The sequence below is a fragment of the Bufo gargarizans genome, chromosome 2 (assembly GCF_014858855.1).
Source record: "Bufo gargarizans isolate SCDJY-AF-19 chromosome 2, ASM1485885v1, whole genome shotgun sequence".
In the NCBI taxonomy this organism is placed as follows: Eukaryota; Metazoa; Chordata; class Amphibia; order Anura; family Bufonidae; genus Bufo; species Bufo gargarizans.
Window position 1 is genome coordinate 154,115,030 of NC_058081.1, and position 25,071 is coordinate 154,140,100.

General features: G+C 45.1%; 1 protein-coding gene across 1 annotated transcript in view; it reads left to right on the forward strand.

Annotated features, from left to right (window-relative positions):
• FAM227B (family with sequence similarity 227 member B) overlaps positions 1 to 25,071 on the forward strand; it is a 529,618-nt gene that overhangs the window by 408,550 nt on the left and 95,997 nt on the right. Inside the window, exon 11 of the mRNA XM_044279615.1 lies at positions 19,638 to 19,744. Within this exon, the coding sequence (XP_044135550.1) occupies positions 19,638 to 19,744 (107 nt within the window). The remainder of the gene's footprint in view (positions 1 to 19,637; positions 19,745 to 25,071) is intronic.

Sequence of the window (25,071 nt, forward strand, 5' to 3'; positions counted from 1 at the left end):
AGGTACTTCTCACACATTTGGGCCCCTAAATTGCCAGGGCAGTATAACTACGCCACAAGTGACCCCATTTTGGAAAGAAGACACCCCAAGGTATTCCGTGAGGGGCATGGCGAGTTCCTAGAATTTTTTATTTTTTGTCACAAGTTAGCGGAAAATGATGATTTTTTTTTCTTTCTCTTTTTTCCTTACAAAGTCTCATATTCCACTAACTTGCGACAAAAAATAAAAAATTCTAGGAACTCGCCATGCCCCTCACGGAATACCTTGGGGTGTCTTCTTTCCAAAATGGGGTCACTTGTGGGGTAGTTATACTGCCCTGGCAATTTAGGGGCCCAAATGTGTGAGAAGTACTTTGCAATCAAAATCTGTAAAAAAAATGACCGGTGAAATCCGAAAGGTGCACTTTGGAATATGTGCCCCTTTGCCCACCTTGGCATCAAAAAAGTGTCACACATCTGGTATCGCCGTACTCAGGAGAAGTTGGGGAATGTGTTTTGGGGTGTCATTTTACATATACCCATGCTGGGTGAGAGAAATATCTTGGCAAAAGACAACTTTTCCCATTTTTTTATACAAAGTTGGCATTTGACCAAGATATTTTTCTCACCCAGCATGGGTATATGTAAAATGACACCCCAAAACACATTCCCCAACTTCTCCTGAGTACGGCGATACCAGATGTGTCACACTTTTTTGCTGCCAAGGTGGGCAAAGGGGCACATATTCCAAAGTGCACCTTTCGGATTTTGCAGGGCATTTTTTACACATTTTGATTGCAAAGTTCTTCTCACACATTTGGGCCCCTAAATTGCCAGGGCAGTATAACTACCCCACAAGTGACCCCATTTTGGAAAGAAGACACCCCAAGGTATTCCGTGAGGGGCATGGCGAGTTCCTAGAATTTTTTGTCGCAAGTTAGTGGAATATGAGACTTTGTAAGGAAAAAAGAAAAAAAAAGAAAAATCATCATTTTCCGCTAACTTGTGACAAAAAATAAAACATTCTAGGAACTCGCCGTGCCCCTCACGGAATACCTTGGGGTGTCTTCTTTCCAAAATGGGGTCACTTGTGGCGTAGTTATACTGCCCTGGCAATTTAGGGGCCCAAATGTGTGAGAAGAACTTTGCAATCAAAATGTGTAAAAAATGGCCGGTGAAATCCGAAAGGTGCACTTTGGAATATGTGCCCCTTTGCCCACCTTGGCTGCAAAAAAGTGTCACACATCTGGTATCGCCGTACTCAGGAGAAGTTGGGGAATGTGTTTTGGGGTGTCATTTTACATATACCCATGCTGGGTGAGAGAAATATCTTGGCAAAAGACAACTTTTCCCATTTTTTTATACAAAGTTGGCATTTGACCAAGATATTTTTCTCACCCAGCATGGGTATATGTAAAATGACACCCCAAAACACATTTCCCAACTTCTCCTGAGTACGGCGATACCACATGTGTGACACTTTTTTGCAGCCTAGATGCGCAAAGGGGCCCAAATTCCTTTTAGGAGGGCATTTTTAGACATTTGGATCCCAGACTTCTTCTCACACTTTCGGGCCCCTAAAAAGCCAGGGCAGTATAAATACCCCACATGTGACCCCACTTTGGAAAGAAGACACCCCAAGGTATTCAATGAGGGGTCTGGCAAGTTCCTAGAATTTTTTATTTTTTTTGCATAAGTTAGCGGATATTGATTTTTTTTTGTTTTTTTCTCACAAAGTCTCACTTTCCGCTAACTTAGGACAAAAATTTCAATCTTTCATGGACTCAATACGCCCCTCACGGAATACCTTGGGGTGTCTTCTTTCCGAAATGGGGTCACATGTGGGGTATTTATACTGCCCTGGCTTTTTAGGGGCCCTAAAGCGTGAGAAGAAGTCTGGAATATAAATGTCTAAAAATGTTTACGCATTTGGATTCCGTGAGGGGTATGGTGCGTCCATGTGAGATTTTATTTTTTGACACAAGTTAGTGGAATATGAGACTTAGTAAGAAAAAACAAAAACAAAAACAAACAAAAAATTTCCGCTAACTTGTGCCAAAAAAAATGTCTGAATGGAGCCTTACCGGGGGGGGGGGGGTGATCAATGACAGGGGGGTGATCAATGACAGGGGGGTGATCACCCATATAGACTCCCGGATCACCCCCCTGTCATTGATCACCCCCCCTGTAAGGCTCCATTCAGACATCCGCATGATTTTTTACGGATCCATGGATACATGTATCGGATCCACAGAACGCATGCGGACGTCTGAATGGAGCCTTACAGGGGGGTTATCAATGACAGGGGGTGATCAGGGTAATCAGGGTGATCACCCCCCTGTCACTGATCACCCCCCCTGTAAGGCTCCATTCAGACATCCGCATGATTTTTTACGGATCCATGGATACATGTATCGGATCCACAGAACGCATGCGGACGTCTGAATGGAGCCTTACAGGGGGGTTATCAATGACAGGGGGTGATCAGGGTGATCACCCCCCTGTCACTGATCACCCCCCCTGTAAGGCTCCATTCAGACATCCGCATGATTTTTTACGGATCCATGGATACATGTATCGGATCCACAAAACGCATGCGGACGTCTGAATGGAGCCTTACAGGGGGGTTATCAATGACAGGGGGTGATCAGGGTAATCACCCCCCTGTCACTGATCACCCCCCTGTAAGGCTCCATTCAGACATCCGCATGATTTTTTACGGATCCATGGATACATGGATCGGATCCACAAAACGCATGCGGACGTCTGAATGGAGCCTTACAGGGGGGTTATCAATGACAGGGGGTGATCAGGGTAATCACCCCCCTGTCACTGATCACCCCCCCTGTAAGGCTCCATTCAGACATCCGCATGATTTTTTACGGATACATGGATACATGGATCGGATCCACAAAACGCATGCTGACGTCTGAATGGAGCCTTACAGGGGGGTTATCAATGACAGGGGGGTGATCAGGGAGTGTATATGGGTGATCACCCGCCTGTCATTGATCACCCCCTGTAAGGCTCCATTCAGACGTCCGCATGTATTTTGCGGATCCGATCCATGTATCCATGGATCCGTAAAAATCATGCGGACGTCTGAATGGAGCCTTACAGGGGAGTGATCAATGACAGGGGGGTGATCAATGACAGGGGGTGATCAGGGAGTGTATATGGGTGATCACCCGCCTGTCATTGATCACCCCCCTGTAAGGCTCCATTCAGACGTCCGTATGATTTTTTACGGATCCATGGATACATGGATCGGATCCACAAAACGCATGCGGACGTCTGAATGGAGCCTTACAGGGGGGTTATCAATGACAGGGGTGATCAGGGTAATCAGGGTGATCACCCCCCTGTCACTGATCACCCCCCCTGTAAGGCTCCATTCAGACATCCGCATGATTTTTTACGGATCCATGGATACATGGATCGGATCCACAAAACGCATGCGGACGTCTGAATGGAGCCTTACAGGGGGGTTATCAATGACAGGGGTAATCAGGGTGATCACCCCCCTGTCACTGATCACCCCCCCTGTAAGGCTCCATTCAGACATCCGCATGATTTTTTACGGATCCATGGATACATGGATCGGATCCACAAAACGCATGCTGACGTCTGAATGGAGCCTTACAGGGGGGTTATCAATGACAGGGGGGTGATCAGGGAGTGTATATGGGTGATCACCCGCCTGTCATTGATCACCCCCCTGTAAGGCTCCATTCAGACGTCCGTATGCTTTTTGCGGATCCGATCCATGTATCCGTGGATCCGTAAAAATCATACGGACGTCTGAACGGAGCCTGACAGGGGGGTGATCAATGACAGGGCGGTGATCAATGACAGGGGGGTGATCAGGGAGTTTATATGGGGTGATCATGGGTGATCAGGGGTTTATAAGGGGTTAATAAGTGACGGGGGGGTGTAGTGTAGTGTAGTGTGGTGTTTGGTGCGACTGTACTGACCTACCTGAGTCCTCTGGTGGTCGATCCTAACAAAAGGGACCACCAGAGGACCAGGTAGGAGGTATATTAGACGCTGTTATGAAAACAGCGTCTAATATACCTGTTAGGGGTTAAAAAATTCGGATCTCCAGCCTGCCAGCGAGCGATCGCCGCTGGCAGGCTGGAGATCCACTCGCTTACCTTCCGTTCCTGTGAGCGCGCGCGCCTGTGTGCGCGCGTTCACAGGAAATCTCGGCTCACGCGAGATGACGCCAATCGGCGTTAGCGTAGCCTGGGAGCGCCGCGGAGATGACGCCTTTCGGCGTTAGCTTAGCGGTAAGTGGTTAAGAGGCTGTGGCGCTCCGGTAAGTTCCATGGCCTCCTGACAGCTTACTAAGCACAGTGTCATCCATTGGATAGTAGCTGTGCTTGGTATTGCAGCTCAGCCCTGAGCTGTGTTCAGACCATGTGACCTATGAATGTGACTGCACTGGCCTAGGAAGAGGATGCAATGCTGGAGTGCCACAGTCTCTTCAAACAGCTGATCAGCGGAGTGCAGGCAGTCGGACCCCCACTAATCAGATATTGATCATCAATAGTAAACACTCAGAAAACCTTTAAATAATCAATTCATGCCACATGGTACTCACTAAATTCAGTTTTTACTGCTACTGTGAACAGTTAAGCAAGTTGAAGATGAAATGATCTCCAAAAGGCATAAAGTTGACACATTTATGCCTTTTGGATCCACAGAAAAGGGCCTGAAGCAAAACTTTGGGCACCTGGCATGGTTAGTATCTAGTAGCACCCCCATCATCCATTCTTCCTTGTAAAAGTCTTCCAGTTCTGCGAGATTCCTGCATACACTGCTCTTTTGCGGTCTATCCACAGATTTTCAGTTCAGGAGACTGTGAGGGCCAAGGTAAAACCTTCAGTTTGCGCTTTTTGCGGTAGCTATTTAATGTATGTTTAGGATCATCATCCAATTATGGCAGCCATCCTCTTTTCAACTTTTTTTCCGGTTGGTGTTATGTTTCCATCCAGAATTTGCTGGAATTTCATTGAATCAATTTTTCTCTCTACCCATGAAATGTTCTCTATGCCAAAGTGTAGTTTGCTAAGACAGGTTTGTCTAGATTCTGTGCTTGGATGGATTTTATTTGGACTGGTGGGTAGGTTTGGTAGTGGGATCTGCCACTCCACACCCTTCCAGTACATATATTTCCTTTAGCTGAGGAGATCACAGTTGAGGCCTGCTGAGATGGAGGGATAAAATGACCCTTTGTGTATGGCTGAGAGAGAGGACTTGGAAAAGGAAGCCTACAGAGGCTCTGCATGGTCCCAGAGAGAAGGGTTGGGGGGCCACGAGGCTGTGTAAAAGCCTGAGTTTTGGGGGACCCAGCAACACCTGAGGAAAGAGGTTGGACCATATTGCCCATGGTACTGTTGTGGTCACTGTTGTGGCTGAGAAAAGCCGGATCTCACCCCTTGTGTGAACTGTGTCTTAGAGGTGAATTAGGAAGAAAACCTATGTATTAGGTAGTGCCGTTTATGCGACGTTTATGTTTGTGCCGGTGCTGAAGTGCCAAAAATAAAGCACAATTTGGACTTGAACCCCGTTGTCTGAGGAGGAATCTGTCATCGCAGCCCTGCTTGAGAGAGCGACCCCTTACAATATATAATGTTAAAATGTGGTACTGGTTTCTTTTTCTTTTTGTTGAGTTAATATATTTGGATACACATGCAATAGTGGTGACTGAACTGCCCAACTATTTCCTCTTCAATACATTTATGTAATATTATGTAATATTGGAAACAAAATGTCCTGTATTGCTGTTAAATATTTTGTTAAGTTATAACATACCATTTTGGATACTATATGGTTTGTTGAAGTAAAAAAATCTTAAATTTAAATTTTTTAATGCATAATATTACGCTAATGAAATTCTAGTCAATGGGAAGACTTAAAAGCAACAATTTTCTAGAAGCAACTCTCTGCTGTATTACACTGCCTAAATAATTTTACTTATTGGTTTTCAGTGTAGCAAATACTACATGCCAAGAGTGCTTGTGATCTGAGTCACCAGCAAGTAACATGTGTACTTTGTTAAGCCCGCATCACATATATTAGTTGTGTCCAGGCAGCTACTTCAGACTGGGAGCCGGACATAACTGGTGTAATGTGTACTGCATGTCAGTGCACAGTTTCGTGGTCTGTACAACCACAGCACAGAACAACTGAGCATGCAGCGTTTTTCCGCCCAGCTTTATTAGATATCCAGCATCACAACTCATGTTCCAGATGCATGAGAATTATCCCGTAGAAAACTATGGGATCAGTTCTGGTTTCAGTTCACCTGCAGCGTTTTCTGCTTAATGCGGCCATTAGTCATCAAAACGTTGGTTTACTCATAGAAATTAGTCAAGTATTTTCCAGGTCTGCAAGTTACTGTTAGTTGTAGTGCATAATTATGATGAGGATGTTCTACTAGTGACCTTTACACCCATGTTTTACAATCGTACAATGCGTTTGCCTGCATCAGTTGCTAAACAGAATGGAAATAAATGTTAATTCAAAATCGTCTAACTTGTGGTGGTGCTACAGCTGCTGAAAATTTCTTACATAATAGCAAAAAAAAACTAAAAACAGATTGAGTGTCTCATAAGAATACATACAGAAACAAACTTCTGGTCCACACTCTTTACAGCAGTATTTCCATCATAGACATTCATGGCCTATTTACCGGATATTCCATATATGTCTGATAGGCATTGATCCCACATCTGTTACCTGCGGCTGTCTGCAGAACAAGGTCTGCCATCTCCTTTCAGTTATTGGGGACCGGTCACAGATGGTTAACACAGATGAGCAATTTTCCTGAAATTTAGTTTGGGTTCAATTCTAACAAATGGGTTGGCAGATTGAATCCGGGTACAAAGGAATTTTACCCAGATCAAAAGTGTTCAGATTGCCCTGAAAAGGAGTGTATGGCACTCTGAGGTCTCCTAGAACTGTATTTAACCCCTTTCAAGGTCTTTAATGCCAAAACAGCATTAGTAACCTCAAAGTGACATTACGGCAATGGGTAAACACATGGAAGCTGATGGTATCAAACATCCTGTTTAAAAACACTGCACTGCCAGATTTTATATATATATTTTTTAATTAAAACATTTTATCAAAAATATCCCTTTGGTAGGTGATGTCTTCTTTTATTTCTTCTGACCTGCAAAATAATGGATGCTGTTTTGAGAGATTTGTCTAAATCTAAATTTTTGGGATATTCAATAAGAATTCAATTTGTTTGTACTCAATTTGCTTACCCCTAGGAGCTATTATAGTGCAGATAGGTACAGGTCCCAGAGGTAAGACCTCCACCTATTAGCCATTTATAGCATATCCTGTGGATGTGCAATAAACGTCTATGATGGTAATCACTAGGGATGAGCGAACTCGAACTGTATAGTTCGGGTTCGTACCGAATTTTGGGGTGTCCGTGACACGGACCCGAACCCGGACATTTTCGTAAAAGTCCGGGTTCGGGTTCGGTGTTCGTCGCTTTCTTCGCGCTTTTGTGACGCTTTCTTGGCGCTTTTTGAAAGGCTGCTAAGCAGCCAATCAACAAGCGTCATACTACTTGCCCCAAGAGGCCATCACAGCCATGCCTACTATTGGCATGGCTGTGATTGGCCAGAGCACCATGTGACCCAGCCTCTATTTAAGCTGGAGTCACATAGCGCCGCCCGTCACTCTGCTCTGATTAGCGTAGGGAGAGGTTGCGGCTGCGACAGTAGGGCGAGATTAGGCAGATTAACTCCTCCAAAGGACTTGATTAACTGATCGATCTGCAGCTGTGGATCATTGAGCTGCTGATCCTCAATTGCTCACTGTTTTTAGGCTGCCCAGACCGTTTGTCAGTCACATTTTTCTGGGGTGATCGGCGGCCATTTTGTGTCTTGTGGTGCGCCAGCACAAGCTGCGACCAAGTGCATTTAACCCTCAATGGTGTGGTTGTTTTTTGGCTAAAGCCTACATCAGGGTGAAGCTGTCACACCAAGTGCATTTAACCCTCAGTAGTGTGGTTGGTCAAGCTATCACACCAAGTGCATTTAACCAGCAATAGTCTGTTCATTTTTTGGCCATATACTACATCAGGGGCAAGCTGCGCCCATCACCAAGTGCATTTAACCAGCAATAGTGTGGTTATTTTTTGGCCATATCCCAGTCTAATTCTGTCACTAAATCCATACCGGTCACCCAGCGCCTAAATACTAGGCCTCAAATTTATATCCCGCTAAATCTCTCGTTACCGCTGTCCTGTTGTGGCTGGGAAAGTTATTTAGTGTCCGTCAAAGCACATTTTTTGTTCTGGGTTGAAATACAATTCCCAATTTAGCAATTTCATAATTTAGTGGTTTCTGCTATATCAGAGCTATTTGAAATCTATCCCTAAAAGGGTATATAATATTCAAGGTGCACATTGGGTCATTCAGAATAACTTCACACACACCCGCTACTGTGTATTTCCAAGTCTAATTCTGTCACTAAACCCATACCTGTCACCCAGCGCCTAAATACTAGGCCTCAAATTTATATCCTGCTAAATCTCTCGTTAGTGCTGTAGCTGGGCGAGTTATTTAGTGTCCGTTCAAGCACATTTCTTGTTCTGGGTTGAAATACAATTCCCAATTTAGCAATTTCATAATTTAGTGGTTTCTGCTATATCAGAGCTATTTGAAATCTATCCCTAAAAGGGTATATAATATTCAAGGTGCACATTGGGTCATTCAGAATAACTTCACACACACCCGCTACTGTGTATTTCCAAGTCTAATTCTGTCACTAAACCCATACCTGTCACCCAGCGCCTAAATACTAGGCCTCAAATTTATATCCTGCTAAATCTCTCGTTAGTGCTGTAGCTGGGCGAGTTATTTAGTGTCCGTTCAAGCACATTTCTTGTTCTGGGTTGAAATACAATTCCCAATTTAGCAATTTCATAATTTAGTGGTTTCTGCTATATCAGAGCTATTTGAAATCTATCCCTAAAAGGGTATATAATATTCAAGGTGCACATTGGGTCATTCAGAATAACTTCACACACACCCGCTACTGTGTATTTCCAAGTCTAATTCTGTCACTAAACCCATACCTGTCACCCAGCGCCTAAATACTAGGCCTCAAATTTATATCCTGCTAAATCTCTCGTTAGTGCTGTAGCTGGGCGAGTTATTTAGTGTCCGTTCAAGCACATTTCTTGTTCTGGGTTGAAATACAATTCCCAATTTAGCAATTTCATAATTTAGTGGTTTCTGCTATATCAGAGCTATTTGAAATCTATCCCTAAAAGGGTATATAATATTCAAGGTGCACATTGGGTCATTCAGAATAACTTCACACACACCCGCTACTGTGTATTTCCAAGTCTAATTCTGTCACTAAACCCATACCTGTCACCCAGCGCCTAAATACTAGGCCTCAAATTTATATCCTGCTAAATCTCTCGTTAGTGCTGTAGCTGGGCGAGTTATTTAGTGTCCGTTCAAGCACATTTCTTGTTCTGGGTTGAAATACAATTCCCAATTTAGCAATTTCATAATTTAGTGGTTTCTGCTATATCAGAGCTATTTGAAATCTATCCCTAAAAGGGTATATAATATTCAAGGTGCACATTGGGTCATTCAGAATAACTTCACACACACACGCTTCTGTGCATTTCCAAGTCTAATTCTGTCACTAAATCCATACCGGTCACCCAGCGCCTAAATACTAGGCCTCAAATTTATATCCCGCTGAATTTGAATACAATACATTGGGCCAAATAATATATTTGTTGTTGTGGTGAACCATAACAATGAGAAAAACATCTAGTAAGGGACGCGGACGTGGACATGGTCGTGGTGGTGTTAGTGGACCCTCTGGTGCTGGGAGAGGACGTGGCCGTTCTGCCACATCCACACGTCCTAGTGTACCAACTACCTCAGGTCCCAGTAGCCGCCAGAATTTACAGCGATATATGGTGGGGCCCAATGCCGTTCTAAGGATGGTAAGGCCTGAGCAGGTACAGGCATTAGTCAATTGGGTGGCCGACAGTGGATCCAGCACGTTCACATTATCTCCCACCCAGTCTTCTGCAGAAAGCGCACAGATGGCGCCTGAAAACCAACCCCATCAGTCTGTCACATCACCCCCATGCATACCAGGGAAACTGTCTCAGCCTCAAGTTATGCAGCAGTCTCTTATGCTGTTTGAAGACTCCGCTGGCAGGGTTTCCCAAGGGCATCCACCTAGCCCTTCCCCAGCGGTGAAAGACATAGAATGCACTGACGCACAACCACTTATGTTTCCTGATGATGAGGACATGGGAATACCACCTCAGCATGTCTCTGATGATGACGAAACACAGGTGCCAACTGCTGCGTCTTTCTGCAGTGTGCAGACTGAACAGGAGGTCAGGGATCAAGACTGGGTGGAAGACGATGCAGGGGACGATGAGGTCCTAGACCCCACATGGAATGAAGGTCGTGCCACTGACTTTCACAGTTCAGAGGAAGAGGCAGTGGTGAGACCGAGCCAACAGCGTAGCAAAAGAGGGAGCAGTGGGCAAAAGCAGAACACCCGCCGCCAAGAGACTCCGCCTGCTACTGACCGCCGCCATCTGGGACCGAGCACCCCAAAGGCAGCTTCAAGGAGTTCCCTGGCATGGCACTTCTTCAAACAATGTGCTGACGACAAGACCCGAGTGGTTTGCACGCTGTGCCATCAGAGCCTGAAGCGAGGCATTAACGTTCTGAACCTGAGCACAACCTGCATGACCAGGCACCTGCATGCAAAGCATGAACTGCAGTGGAGTAAACACCTTAAAACCAAGGAAGTCACTCAGGCTCCCCCTGCTACCTCTTCTGCTGCTGCCGCCTCGGCCTATTCTGCTGCTGCCGCCTCGGCCTCTTCCTCCGCCTCTGGAGGAACGTTGGCACCTGCCGCCCAGCAAACAGGGGATGTACCACCAACACCACCACCACCACCTCCGTCACCAAGCGTCTCAACCATGTCACACGCCAGCGTTCAGCTCTCCATCTCACAAACATTTGATAGAAAGCGTAAATTCCCACCTAGCCACCCTCGATCCCTGGCCCTGAATGCCAGCATTTCTAAACTACTGGCCTATGAAATGCTGTCATTTAGGCTGGTGGACACAGACAGCTTCAAACAGCTCATGTCGCTTGCTGTCCCACAGTATGTTGTTCCCAGCCGGCACTACTTCTCCAAGAGAGCCGTGCCTTCCCTGCACAACCAAGTATCCCATAAAATCAAGTGTGCACTGCGCAACGCCATCTGTAGCAAGGTCCACCTAACCACAGATACGTGGACCAGTAAGCACGGCCAGGGACGCTATATCTCCCTAACTGCACACTGGGTAAATGTAGTGGCAGCTGGGCCCCAGGCGGAGAGCTGTTTGGCGCACGTCCTTCCGCCGCCAAGGATCGCAGGGCAACATTCTTTGCCTCCTGTTGCCACCTCCTCCTTCTCGGCTTCCTCCTCCTCTTCTTCCACCTGCTCATCCAGTCAGCCACACACCTTCACCACCAACTTCAGCACAGCCCGGGGTAAACGTCAGCAGGCCATTCTGAAACTCATATGTTTGGGGGACAGGCCCCACACCGCACAGGAGTTGTGGCGGGGTATTGAACAACAGACCGACGAGTGGTTGCTGCCGGTGAGCCTCAAGCCCGGCCTGGTGGTGTGTGATAATGGGCGAAATCTCGTTGCAGCTCTGGGACTAGCCAATTTGACGCACATCCCTTGCTTGGCGCATGTGCTGAATTTGGTGGTGCAGAAGTTCATTCACAACTACCCCGACATGTCAGAGCTGCTGCATAAAGTGCGGGCCGTCTGTTCGCGCTTCCGGCGTTCACATCCTGCTGCTGCTCGCCTGTCTGCGCTACAGCGTAACTTCGGCCTTCCCGCTCACCGCCTCATATGCGACGTGCCCACCAGGTGGAACTCCACCTTGCACATGCTGGACAGACTGTGCGAGCAGCAGCAGGCCATAGTGGAGTTTCAGCTGCAGCACGCACGGGTCAGTCGCACTACAGAACAGCACCACTTCACCACCAATGACTGGGCCTCCATGCGAGACCTGTGTGCCCTGTTGCGCTGTTTCGAGTACTCCACCAACATGGCCAGTGGCGATGACACCGTTATCAGCGTTACAATACCACTTCTATGTCTCCTTGAGAAAACACTTAGGGCGATGATGGAAGAGGAGGTGGCCCAGGAGGAGGAGGAGGAGGAGGAGGAAGAGGGGTCATTTTTAGCACTTTCAGGCCAGTCTCTTCGAAGTGACTCAGAGGGAGGTTTTTGGCAACAGCAGAGGCCAGGTACAAATGTGGCCAGCCAGGGCCCACTACTGGAGGACGAGGAGGACGAGGATGAGGAGGAGGTGGAGGAGGATGAGGATGAAGCATGGTCACAGCGGGGTGGCACCCAACGCAGCTCGGGTCCATCACTGGTGCGTGGCTGGGGGGAAAGGCAGGACGATGACGATACGCCTCCCACAGAGGACAGCTTGTCCTTACCCCTGGGCAGCCTGGCACACATGAGCGACTACATGCTGCAGTGCCTGCGCAACGACAGCAGAGTTGCCCACATTTTAACCTGTGCGGACTACTGGGTTGCCACCCTGCTGGATCCACGCTACAAAGACAATGTGCCCACCTTACTTCCTGCACTGGAGCGTGATAGGAAGATGCGCGAGTACAAGCGCACGTTGGTAGACGCGCTACTGAGAGCATTCCCAAATGTCACAGGGGAACAAGTGGAAGCCCAAGGCCAAGGCAGAGGAGGAGCAAGAGGTCGCCAAGGCAGCTGTGTCACGGCCAGCTCCTCTGAGGGCAGGGTTAGCATGGCAGAGATGTGGAAAACTTTTGTCAACACGCCACAGCTAACTGCACCACCACCTGATACGCAACGTGTTAGCAGGAGGCAACATTTCACTAACATGGTGGAACAGTACGTGTGCACACCCCTCCACGTACTGACTGATGGTTCGGCCCCATTCAACTTCTGGGTCTCTAAATTGTCCATGTGGCCAGAGCTAGCCTTTTATGCCTTGGAGGTGCTGGCCTGCCCGGCAGCCAGCGTTTTGTCTGAACGTGTATTCAGCACGGCAGGGGGCGTCATTACAGACAAACGCAGCCGCCTGTCTACAGCCAATGTGGACAAGCTGACGTTCATAAAAATGAACCAGGCATGGATCCCACAGGACCTGTCCGTCCCTTGTCCAGATTAGACATTAACTACCTCCCCATAACCATATATTATTGGACTCCAGGGCACTTCCTCATTCAATCCTATTTTTATTTTCATTTTACCATTATATTGCGAGGCTACCCAAAGTTGAATGAACCTCTCCTCTGCCTGTGTGCTAGGCCTAAATATATGCCAATGGACTGTTGCAGTGGTGGCTGACATGAAGCCTGATTCTCTGCTATGACATGCAGACTAATTCTCTGCTGACATGAAGCCAGATTGTCTGTTACGGGACCTCTCTCCTCTGCCTGGGTGCTGGGCCTAAATTTATGACAATGGACTGTTGCAGTGGTGGCTGACGTGAAGCCTGATTCTCTGCTATGACATGCAGACTGATTCTCTGCTGTCATGAAGCCAGATTGTCTGTTACGGGACCTCTCTGCTCTGCCTGTGTGCTAGGCCTAAATATATGCCAATGGACTGTTGCAGTGGTGGCTGACGTGAAGCCTCATTCTCTGCTATGACATGCAGACTGATTCTCTGCTGACATGAAGCCAGATTCTCTGTTACGGGACCTCTCTCCTCTGCCTGTGTGTGTGCTGGGCCTAAATATATGCCAATGGACTGTTGCAGTGGTGGCTGACGTGAAGCCTCATTCTCTGCTATGACATGCAGACTGATTCTCTGCTGACATGAAGCCAGATTGTCTGTTACGGGACCTCTCTCCTCTGCCTGTGTGCTAGGCCTAAATATATGCCAATGGACTGTTGCAGTGGTGGCTGACGTGAAGCCTCATTCTCTGCTATGACATGCAGACTGATTCTCTGCTGACATGAAGCCAGATTCTCTGTTACGGGACCTCCCTCCTCTGCCTGGGTGCTGGGCCTAAATATATGCCAATGGACTGTTGCAGTGGTGGCTGACGTGAAGCCTCATTCTCTGCTATGACATGCAGACTAATTCTCTGCTGACATGAAGACAGATTCTCTGTTACGGGACCTCTCTCCTCTGCCTGTGTGTGTGCTGGGCCTAAATATATGCCAATGGACTGTTGCAGTGGTGGCTGACGTGAAGCCTCATTCTCTGCTATGACATGCAGACTAATTCTCTGCTGACATGAAGCCAGATTGTCTGTTACGGGACCTCTCTCCTCTGCCTGGGTGCTGGGCCTAAATTTATGACAATGGACTGTTGCAGTGGTGGCTGACGTGAAGCCTGATTCTCTGCTATGACATGCAGACTGATTCTCTGCTGACATGAAGCCAGATCCTCTGTTACGGGACCTCTCTCCTCTGCCTGTGTGTGTGCTGGGCCTAAATATATGCCAATGGACTGTTGCAGTGGTGGCTGACGTGAAGCCTCATTCTCTGCTATGACATGCAGACTGATTCTCTGCTGACATGAAGCCAGATTCTCTGTTACGGGACCTCTCTCCTCTGCCTGTGTGTGTGCTGGGCCTAAATATATGCCAATGGACTGTTGCAGTGGTGGCTGACGTGAAGCCTCATTCTCTGCTATGACATGCAGACTAATTCTCTGCTGACATGAAGACAGATTCTCTGTTACGGGACCTCCCTCCTCTGCCTGGGTGCTGGGCCTAAATATATGCCAATGGACTGTTGCAGTGGTGGCTGACGTGAAGCCTCATTCTCTGCTATGACATGCAGACTAATTCTCTGCTGACATGAAGACAGATTCTCTGTTACGGGACCTCTCTCCTCTGCCTGGGTGCCGGGGCCTAAATATCTGAGAATGGACTGTTCCAGTGGTGGTTTCAAAGGAAAGGACCGGCACTTCGCTGATGTAGATCACAATGTAGATTTATTCAGTCACATATTCAAAATGGCATAGTGACGCGTTTCAGCACAGATGTGCTTTCATCAGACTGCATAAAACATCTTACACTCCAGCTATTTATACATAAATGAAACACAAAGGAACTGACATCATCAAAGAAGCTCCGCCTCCCTCATTAAATAAAATTCGCATATCAAATAATCGCAATGAAAAATTCGCATTGAAAAATTCGCAATTGAAAATTCGCAACTGAAAATTCGCAATTGAAAATTGAAAATTCGCAATTGAAAATTCGCAACTGAAAATTCGCAACTGAAAATTCGCAATTGAAAATTCGCAAAAAACATATCCACTCTATACTGGCGAAGATTTTCAGTCACATAGTCCATTCTTGCAGTGATTAATCACGCTGAAGAAAAAAAGAAATATATTTATCAGATTGCATAAGGCCGAATGCCTTATAGGAAGCAGGACACATTGTACTCACGATTGAGGCCCCTGGGCTCCATTGTCTGAAGACGATGGATCCAGTAAGCCTCCCTTTTCAATAACAATTTATTTCTGTCACCCCCTCGACGGGGTAATGATACACCTTCAATAATCTGATACCTCAACTGCGAGATGTTGTGTTTTTTATCATAAAAATGAAGGGGTATTGGGAGTAATAAATTCTGTTTACGGATAGTAGATTTGTGTTTACTTAGTCTGTCCTTCATTCTCATTGAGGTTTCCCCCACATATAGTAATCCACATGGACATTTAAGAATGTAAACCACAAATCTACTATCACAAGTGAACGTGCCCCTTATTGGAATATTTTCACCTGAGTGAGGGTGGGAGAAACATGAACCCTTTATAACGCTGGAACAATTGACACAGTTTAAACAAGGAAAAGTGCCCCGTCTAGGTGTAGATAAAGTACTCTGTCCTCTTTCTATTTTATTACTTCCCACATCCGCCCGGACTATTTTATCCCTAATATTTTCTGCCCGTTTATAGCATATCATGGGTGGCCTCTGGAACTCTCCTATCCGTGGATAGGACTTAGATAATATGTGCCAATGTTGATTAACAATAGTCCTAAGGCGCTGGGACCAGGGATGGTATTTAATCACTAAGGGGATCCTTGTTTCTTTCTTAGTTCTATCTGGTGGTGTAATCTCAGCTTTATTACGCTGTATTTTCAATAGATCAGGGGGGTAGCCTCGCTCTCTAAATTTATTGGTCATATCGTCTAATCTTGTTTGACACATATCCCTATCACTAACGATCCGTCTAACCCTCTGGTATTGCCGCCCTGCTTCTTACTAGAATTGTTCCAGTGGTGGGTGACGGGAAGCCAGATTCTCTGCTATGGAACCTCTCTCCAATTGATTTTGGTTAATTTTTATTTATTTAATTTTTATTTTAATTCATTTCCCTATCCACATTTGTTTGCAGGGGATTTACCTACATGTTGCTGCCTTTTGCAGCCCTCTAGCTCTTTCCTGGGCTGTTTTACAGCCTTTTTAGTGCCGAAAAGTTCGGGTCCCCATTGACTTCAATGGGGTTCGGGTTCGGGACGAAGTTCGGATCGGGTTCGGATCCCGAACCCGAACATTTCCGGGATGTTCGGCCGAACTTCTCGAACCCGAACATCCAGGTGTTCGCTCAACTCTATATTTAATCACTAAGGGGATCCTTGTTTCTTTCTTAGTTCTATCTGGTGGTGTAATCTCAGCTTTATTACGCTGTATTTTCAATAGATCAGGGGGGTAGCCTCGCTCTCTAAATTTATTGGTCATATCGTCTAATCTTGTTTGACACATATCCCTATCACTAACGATCCGTCTAACCCTCTGGTATTGCCGCCCTGCTTCTTACTAGAATTGTTCCAGTGGTGGGTGACGGGAAGCCAGATTCTCTGCTATGGAACCTCTCTCCAATTGATTTTGGTTAATTTTTATTTATTTAATTTTTATTTTAATTCATTTCCCTATCCACATTTGTTTGCAGGGGATTTACCTACATGTTGCTGCCTTTTGCAGCCCTCTAGCTCTTTCCTGGGCTGTTTTACAGCCTTTGTAGTGCCGAAAAGTTCGGGTCCCCATTGACTTCAATGGGGTTCGGGTTCGGGACGAAGTTCGGATCGGGTTCGGATCCCGAACCCGAACATTTCTGGGATGTTCGGCCGAACTTCTCGAACCCGAACATCCAGGTGTTCGCTCAACTCTAGTAATCACCCCTTTTGTTCTTTATTTAAATCTGCCACCTATTATCCATAATCTAATATATATAAAGTTGAATGTATGTGTGTATGTATGTATGTCAGCTAAAGGAATACGCACCGTCGCATTTACAATCACGAAATTTGGCACACAGGTGCATCAGGTGTCCGAGAAGGTTTTAGACCAGGTCTCAGCTCTCTAGGACGTACCGTTCCTGATATATTCCCAAAAAATGCATTAGCCAATAGAAGCTTGGTCACATGACCCTTATCAGCCAATAGAAGCTCGCAGGTCCTCCAGCCTCTACATACACAGTTTTACTCCAGGTTTCCATAACAACCCAGCCATTTATCTTCACTGCTGTAGGAGAGCTTTAAAAGGAAATCTGTCACAAGGATAATTGCTATTGAAGTAAAGCCATGACCTAATAGCACTTAGTACCCTATTTCCAGATGTCTTTATAAATCCAGTTTATTTGGTATGCAAATGAGCCAGTAAAGTGCCCAGAGGGGCGTCACTCATGCAGGAAGGCGCCCAGACACGCCCCCTGCCACAATGTGTCCACCCTCAAAAGAATTAAAACTTGCCCCTAGGTCCCGCTAAGCCATGCCCCGATCTGGTTAGGCCAGGCCCCGGTCTGGTTAGGCAACACCCACTCCTGAGCCGACGGGGATTCAAAATAATTAAGGTAGAAATCAACTTCTGTAAGCTGCAGGGGTGGGAGGGAGGATGACTTTCTCCCTGAAGCTTACACTCAGACAGCACAGTGCTGCTGTCTTAGAGTGAGCTGTTCAAAAAAACATGCTCCCGAACTGAGATAAAAAAAAAATAAGTTAAAAATCGACTTCTAGGTCCCGATAAGCCACGCCCCAGGCTGGTTAGACCATGCCCATTCCCACTCCTGAGCCGACGGGGAATGAAAAAATGAAGGTAAAAATCAACTTCTATCAGCTGCAGAGGTGGGAGAAAGGGTGACTTTCTCCCTGCAGCTCACACTCAGACAGTACAGTGCTGCTGTCTTAGAGTGAGCTGTTCAAAAGAAAATGCCCCCGATCCAGTAAAGGCCACTGTAAAGGGGCCAGGCCCCAGTGGAGGTCACTGTCATGGGGGTGGTATGCTGTGAAAGTCACTGTTAAAGGGGAAGGCTGCTGTAGAGGTCAAAGTTAAGGGGTTGGCTGCTGTGGAGGTCCAATTTTAAGGGACTGGGCACTGTGGGGGGGGGGGGGCTGTGAAGGTCACTGTTTTGGGGGCAGGTTACTGTATATGTTACTGTTATAGTGGATAGTGTGTTGATATCTTTTAACAACACACACAAACATTAAATGAAATAGATTAAATATACCCGAGCGAAGCCGAGTCCTTCAGCTAGTAATAATAATAAATTCTAATTTGGTCATTTGCTCTTGAACTCATTGGGCGTTTTTTCTACAATCAGTTTGTTCCATCACCATTGCCTATTTTTGTATGTATTCCGCTTCGATAATATGTTACTCATTCTAGTGGATGTGTGTCATTTTCTATGAATTTCCTGTTATGAGCAACATAGAAATGTCCTTCACCTCTATTCCAAAATCATGTGTTTTTTTAGGATTTTTTTAAATTTTTATTGGTGATAACGGTTTCCCTCATCTGTCTTTGCTTTGGTCCTACAGTTTAATTATTTTTCTCTAGAAGAAATCAAACATGGAGCACTAGAGTTAATTTGAAATAAAATACACACATTTTAGGAAAGACATTGTTTATTGCCTCATGCTTATTTTCTACCCCTTCAATTAAACTGTTGTTTTTGGATATTGTCAAGTAGTTCAGGAAGTAATTGCCACTTTGCTGTTGAGTTTGAAAATGTGATTGTGAATTGTGATCATGTATGTAAAATTCAATTGTTTCCAAGTTTATGCCAGCAGTGTATATGTATACTTTATATGTATCATTCAACTGTACTTATTTTCCTCGAGATTTCTATTTTATCGTACTGGGTCAGCTGGCACTCTCAAGCATTTTTGTTCAATAGCAACCATGTGGGGAGGTTTATGCTATATTTGTTTTAACCATATGTCACTCAGGGTAAACTTTTAAACTTTTCCATTGATCTGTCATCCATTTCTTCCATATACGATTCACACTGGCATACTATCAGTAGATATTAATAGTAGCAGTCACAGTTGTCATAGCAAATAGTGAATGTGTGCAAGATGTATGGTGCCAACAATGTCTGTATTAAACATGATTTGAGAAGAGCGCACAGGCTTCCTGGAATCTCCTCTCAAGTTCTGCTTTCAATATCCACAATGTTACAACTAAACTGAAAACCATTTTCATTTTTGCTGATACTAGAATAGGAATCTAGCAAATATATATAAATTACAAGTTAAACAAGTATATATATATATATATATATATATATATATATGCACACACATATATCATATATTTTATTATTTTTATCCAGATGTCAGAAGGAGGCTGGAATTCAATCTGGATTACTTACTTGAAGAGACTCGACATCCACATCTTTCTAGGACATTAGATACAAACAAAAATGCCGCAACAACAGAGGTATGTGCAAGTGCTCTACATAGACTTTAGTGCATTAAGGTATTTTTTAAATCAATATTTTTTATTCAGCTTTGCAATATAATCTACCTATAGTATATCTATCAGTGTGGTCTCACCCCCTGGATCCCCACTGATTACTGTAGCTGAAGTTCTTTCACTGTAGCACTTGACACATTGTCATCCATTGTCATTGTGCAGCTGCCTCTAGTACTGCAACCCAGTACTTTTTCCTTCTATATGTTATAACTGAATGGAGTGTAGTAAAAGTAGTACATTTCTGATAAAGATGGCAGTAAGAAAAAACATATGTGGTATGATAGATGAATGAGCAGATTTTACTAGAAGAAAGAATAGAGGCATGCACATGACCACATACTGTTAGGGTCTGTTCTTTGTGGACCTAAGCCACTAATAATGTCATCTGGTAGAGGAAACAGTTCTGTCATTTTGATGGCAAGAATAGCACTGCATGCTGTACCACTGTTACTGTCAAATTTGATGGAGCTACAAATGGAGCTACAAAGGCAGAGTAGAACTCAAAGATTCCTACAATGGTGTATATAGGGTCAGGGGTCAGGTCACAATTGTAACCAGACCCTGTAGTCCAGAAGATTGCCCGCCACATCAGGCCCCCATTGGGATCTGATGCCAGCTGGTGTTTTAATATCGTGTACTGCTGTCATTGTCAGTGTGAAGCAGCAGGCATGATAATGAGAGAAGAGTTAGTCAAAAGGTAGGGGGAGGAGCACATGATATATGTCTCTGGTTGTCTGGTTGAATAATGTTATGGCAGTAGGTGAGGAACCACCGTGTCAACCAACAGATTTGGTTTTTGGCTATTCCTAACAGCGTCATCTTAGCGGTTCCCTGTAAAAGTATCTGTACTTCACTGCTGGGGAACCACTAGGCTGCTACCTCCTACAAAAGTCTCTGTAGCTGTATAACTTACAGCTGATCCACGGGGTTAGGCAACAGTGTAGTTAGGGTCAGGCCGAGGTAGGCAGAGTACTAGCAGCATTATAAACTGTTGCTCTATTTGCACATAAGCGCCTTTTGTTTCTGTGGCCATCCCTTCCATTGTTGCTTTGATTGACAGTGCCAGGCAGCGGCAAAGCAGTGAGAAAGAGGATGGGCGCTGAAATGAGTGGAGCTTTGGTGCAACAAGAGCAATGGCAATGCTCTCACTGCACCAATAGCTTAATCCTGAAGTATCATAATTCGGGAACAGAGCCTCAGATCAACAAAAGAAAAACACTTTGTTAATCAGGTGAACCACCGCTATGTGTCTATGCATGCAGTTGGATATGAAGATTTCCTTTAATGATAGCCCAGGGTACTTAATCATAGCTATGATTAAGGGGAACCTGTCACCAGGGTCTTGGACAATTTTTTTATTTTTTTGTAGTATATGACTAGTACTGCAGATAAGGTGTCCAGATAGTTAGTTTTTATTTTCCTACTGCCCACTATTCCCTCGCTCTCAGTGCTGATATACATTATCAGGACTGCCATGCATGCAGACAGGAGTCCTCTCCAATACGTGAGTACAACACAGCAGTCTGGACTGTGTATTTCAGCGCAGCATTGAGAGCAGCTGACTGTAGGGGAATGGGAGACAGTAGGAAAATAATAAAATAGAGATCTGGTCTATGTAGTACTGCAGATGTTCTCCATCCTGTCTGGTAGGGTGGTCCTGCTGATTAAAATTACATATGATGTCTTATGAACTTTATGCAGATAAGGGCTTCAGTGCACTGAGGATCATGGTCAACACTGAAAAGCTGACGAGCTGAAGTGCACAGAGAGGCTAGGCTCTGTCCTTCGGCGCTCAGAAGCCCTCATTTGTAGTGTTGGGCAAATAGACTTCGGATTATAGATCCGTAGTCTATTCGGTCAAATACTTTGATTTTAATGCTGTCTCCATACCGAAATCATTCACTGAAGTCTCACGTGACTTAGGCCTCATGCACACGGCCGTTGTTTTGGTCCCCCATCCGAGCCGCGGTTTTGGCGGCTCAGATGCGGACCCATTCACTTCAATGGGGCCGCAAAAGATGCGGACAGCACTCTGTGTGCTGTCTGCATCCGTTGCTCCGTTCCGAGGCCCCGCAAAAAAATATAACATGTCCTATAGAATAGGCAGTTATATATAAAGACTGTCCGTGCCGTTCCGCAAATTGCGGAACGCGCACGTACGTCATCCGTGTTTTGCGGATCCGCGATTTGCGGACCGCAAAACACACCACGGTCGTGTGCATGCGGCCTTAGGGCAAAAATAATTTTGCCTACACAGAAGCTTTACATTTCAATGTTGTATGGAGACATGTGTCCGGACAGCATTAAAACCAAAGTGTTTGAATAAATCGACTTTGGATTTGTGATCCGAATTTCGATTTGCTCAAGCCTACTCATTTGCATAAAAAAGTATTTTGAGAACAATGCAGTCGATTGTCACTAGACATTTAATTTTAATAAGCAGAACCAACCAGTAGGCAGTACGCCTGTTTTCATACTGTTGATCCTGCTGACAAGTGCTCTTTAACCCCTTCCTGAACAAGCGGCTTTCCATTTTTAAATTTTTTTACTCCCTGTTTCCTGGTGCCATAACCTTTCTATTTTTCCTTTCACATAGCCATATACTGTAAGGGCTTGTGCTTTGCCATTTGTAGTTTTTAACATGCAATTGCCTGAGCGCTTGTCCCATAGACTTCAGTAATTTAACACTGCAGCCTATGGGAGATTTACCACAGGGAGGGCTCCATAGGAACTTCACTATGACAGGCCTGAGGTTGCCATAGCAACCAAACAATTGATTTCTGCACGGGTGATCCATTCGGGCCCGGTAGTGTAGTGCACACAGGATTTCAACGCTCAGATGCCGTCATAATTGACCAAAGCACTCCGGGAAATAAGTGAAAATTAATCCTTTGGCCAAAGTCATGGAGCAATACACGCTCCCAAAGTTTCATTCACCTGTACGGTGCCATTACAGAAATCCCCTGTTGTCCCCTACTAGGCCGCAGCTGAAGCCTGTGCTGTCATAACATCAGATCGGTGTTGTTCTGAGCCCCTTCAAAGTCAGTACAAGAAATATATGGAGACAGCATGACGTAATGTAACAATGTTGACTACCCCCTGGCAGGATACTAACAGGACACCAGTGAAGATGTCAAATTAACGCGTCTCTCAGACTCCATTACACATCAGTTCTTACTGCTAACACCAGTTTCATATTTTAACTTCTGTGTGAGGGGCTTAGTTGTATGCACCTACCCATTGACATCTATGTACTAAGAGGTCATTGCTATAAAGCTAACTCACTTACTGGCCTTGGAGTCATGGAGACATGGACATAACAGTCACTTGATGCAATGTGGAAAATATATATTAACCTGAAGTGAAACAACTGGTTTATCAAATAACCAATACTGTGTATAATGTGTAACAATTCTGCAGAAAATGTATAAATAAGTTTGTTATAGGCTGTGGCCCATATTACAGGCTGTCATCATTATGTGGGAGTTGGCAAGCTACCGGTACTTCAATATGCAACTTTTTAGTTACTAGCTATCTCCAGATGGACAATAAAAGAAAGACAAGAATGACCTCATATTCTATACTTGTCCTCAGTTTCAATTGCTGTTTCATTCTCTGTATATATTTATACTTAGTAGTGAGATATTTTAAGCTAATGTGCCTGGAACAGGGCTATCAATGGAGCTAAAGAAGGATTTACAAACCTGTGTCCGTACAATCCGGACCAATAAGAAATGTTTACCTTTAAATCACACACACACATCTATCTTTGTTTCTGGTACTTAAATAGAATTAAAGGTCTTAGGATCTTTACGCTAATAAAACATGACCAAGATCTTAAGGCTAAGGCCCCTTTCACACGAGCGTGACGGATTAGGTCCGGATGCGTTCAGTAAAACTCGCACCATTTTGCAAGCAAGTTCAGTCAGTTTCGTCTGCGATTGCGTTCAGTTGTTCAGTTTTTTCCGCGCGGGTGCAATGCGTTTTGATGCGTTTTTTCACGCGCGTGATAAAAAACTGATGGTTTACAAACAACATCTCTTAGCAACCATCAGTGAAAAATGCAATACACCCGCACTTGCTTGCGGATGCAATGCGTTTTTTACGCAGCCCCATTCACTTCTATGGAGCAGAATATAGAACATGCTGCGATTTTCACGCAACGCAGAACTGATGCGTGAAAAACAACGCTCATGTACACAGACCGATTGAAATGAATGGGTCAGGATTCAGTGCAGATGCTATGCGTTCACGTAACGCACTGCACCCGCGCGGAAAACTCGCTCGTGTGAAAGGGGCCAAAATGCACACTTTCAGGATTTATGTGCGGACAATCCGCACTGAAATCCTGTGCGGCGCGAGATTACGTCATCACGCCGGTCGGAGTGATGATGTAATCTCGCGCCGCACAGGATTTCCGCCGAGCTTCAAGCAAGATGGAGGCTGGCTGTCCGTCGCGAGCAAATGGAAGAGGTAAGTTAGAATTTTTTTGTTTTTTATACTACAAACCGGATTCCCAAAAAGTTGGGACACTAAACAAATTGTGAATAAAAACTGAATGCAATGATGTGGAGATGGCAAATGTCAATATTTTATTTGTAATAGAACGTAGATGACAGATCAAACGTTTAATCCGAGTAAATGTATCATTTTAAAGGAAAAATACGTTGATTCAGATTTTCACGGTGTCAACAAATCCCAAAAAAGTTGGGACAAGTAGCAATAAGAGGCTGGAAAAAGTAAATTTGAGCATAACGAAGAGCTGGAAGACCAATTAACACTAATTAGGTCAATTGGCAACATGATTAGTATTGAATTAGTATAAAAAGAACTTCTCAGAGTGGTAGTGTCTCTCAGAAGCCAAGATGGGTAGAGGATCACCAATTCCCACAATGTTGCGCAGAAAGATAGTGGAGCAATATCAGAAAGGTGTTACCCAGCGAAAAATTGCAAAGACTTTGCATCTATCATCATCAACTGTGCATCCGAAGATTCAGAGAATCTGGAACAATCTCTGTGCGTAAGGGTCAAGGCCGTAAAACCATACTGGATGCCCGTGATCTCCGGGCCCTTAAACGACACTGCACCACAAACAGGAATGCTACTGGATAGGAAATCACAGAATGGGCTCAGGAATACTTCCAGAAACCATTATCAGTGAACACAATCCACCGTGCCATCCACCGTTGCCAGCTGAAACTCTACAGTGCAAAGAAGAAGCCATTTCTAAGCAAGATCCACAAGCTCAGGCGTTTTCACTGGGACAGGGATCATTTAAAATGGAGTGTGGC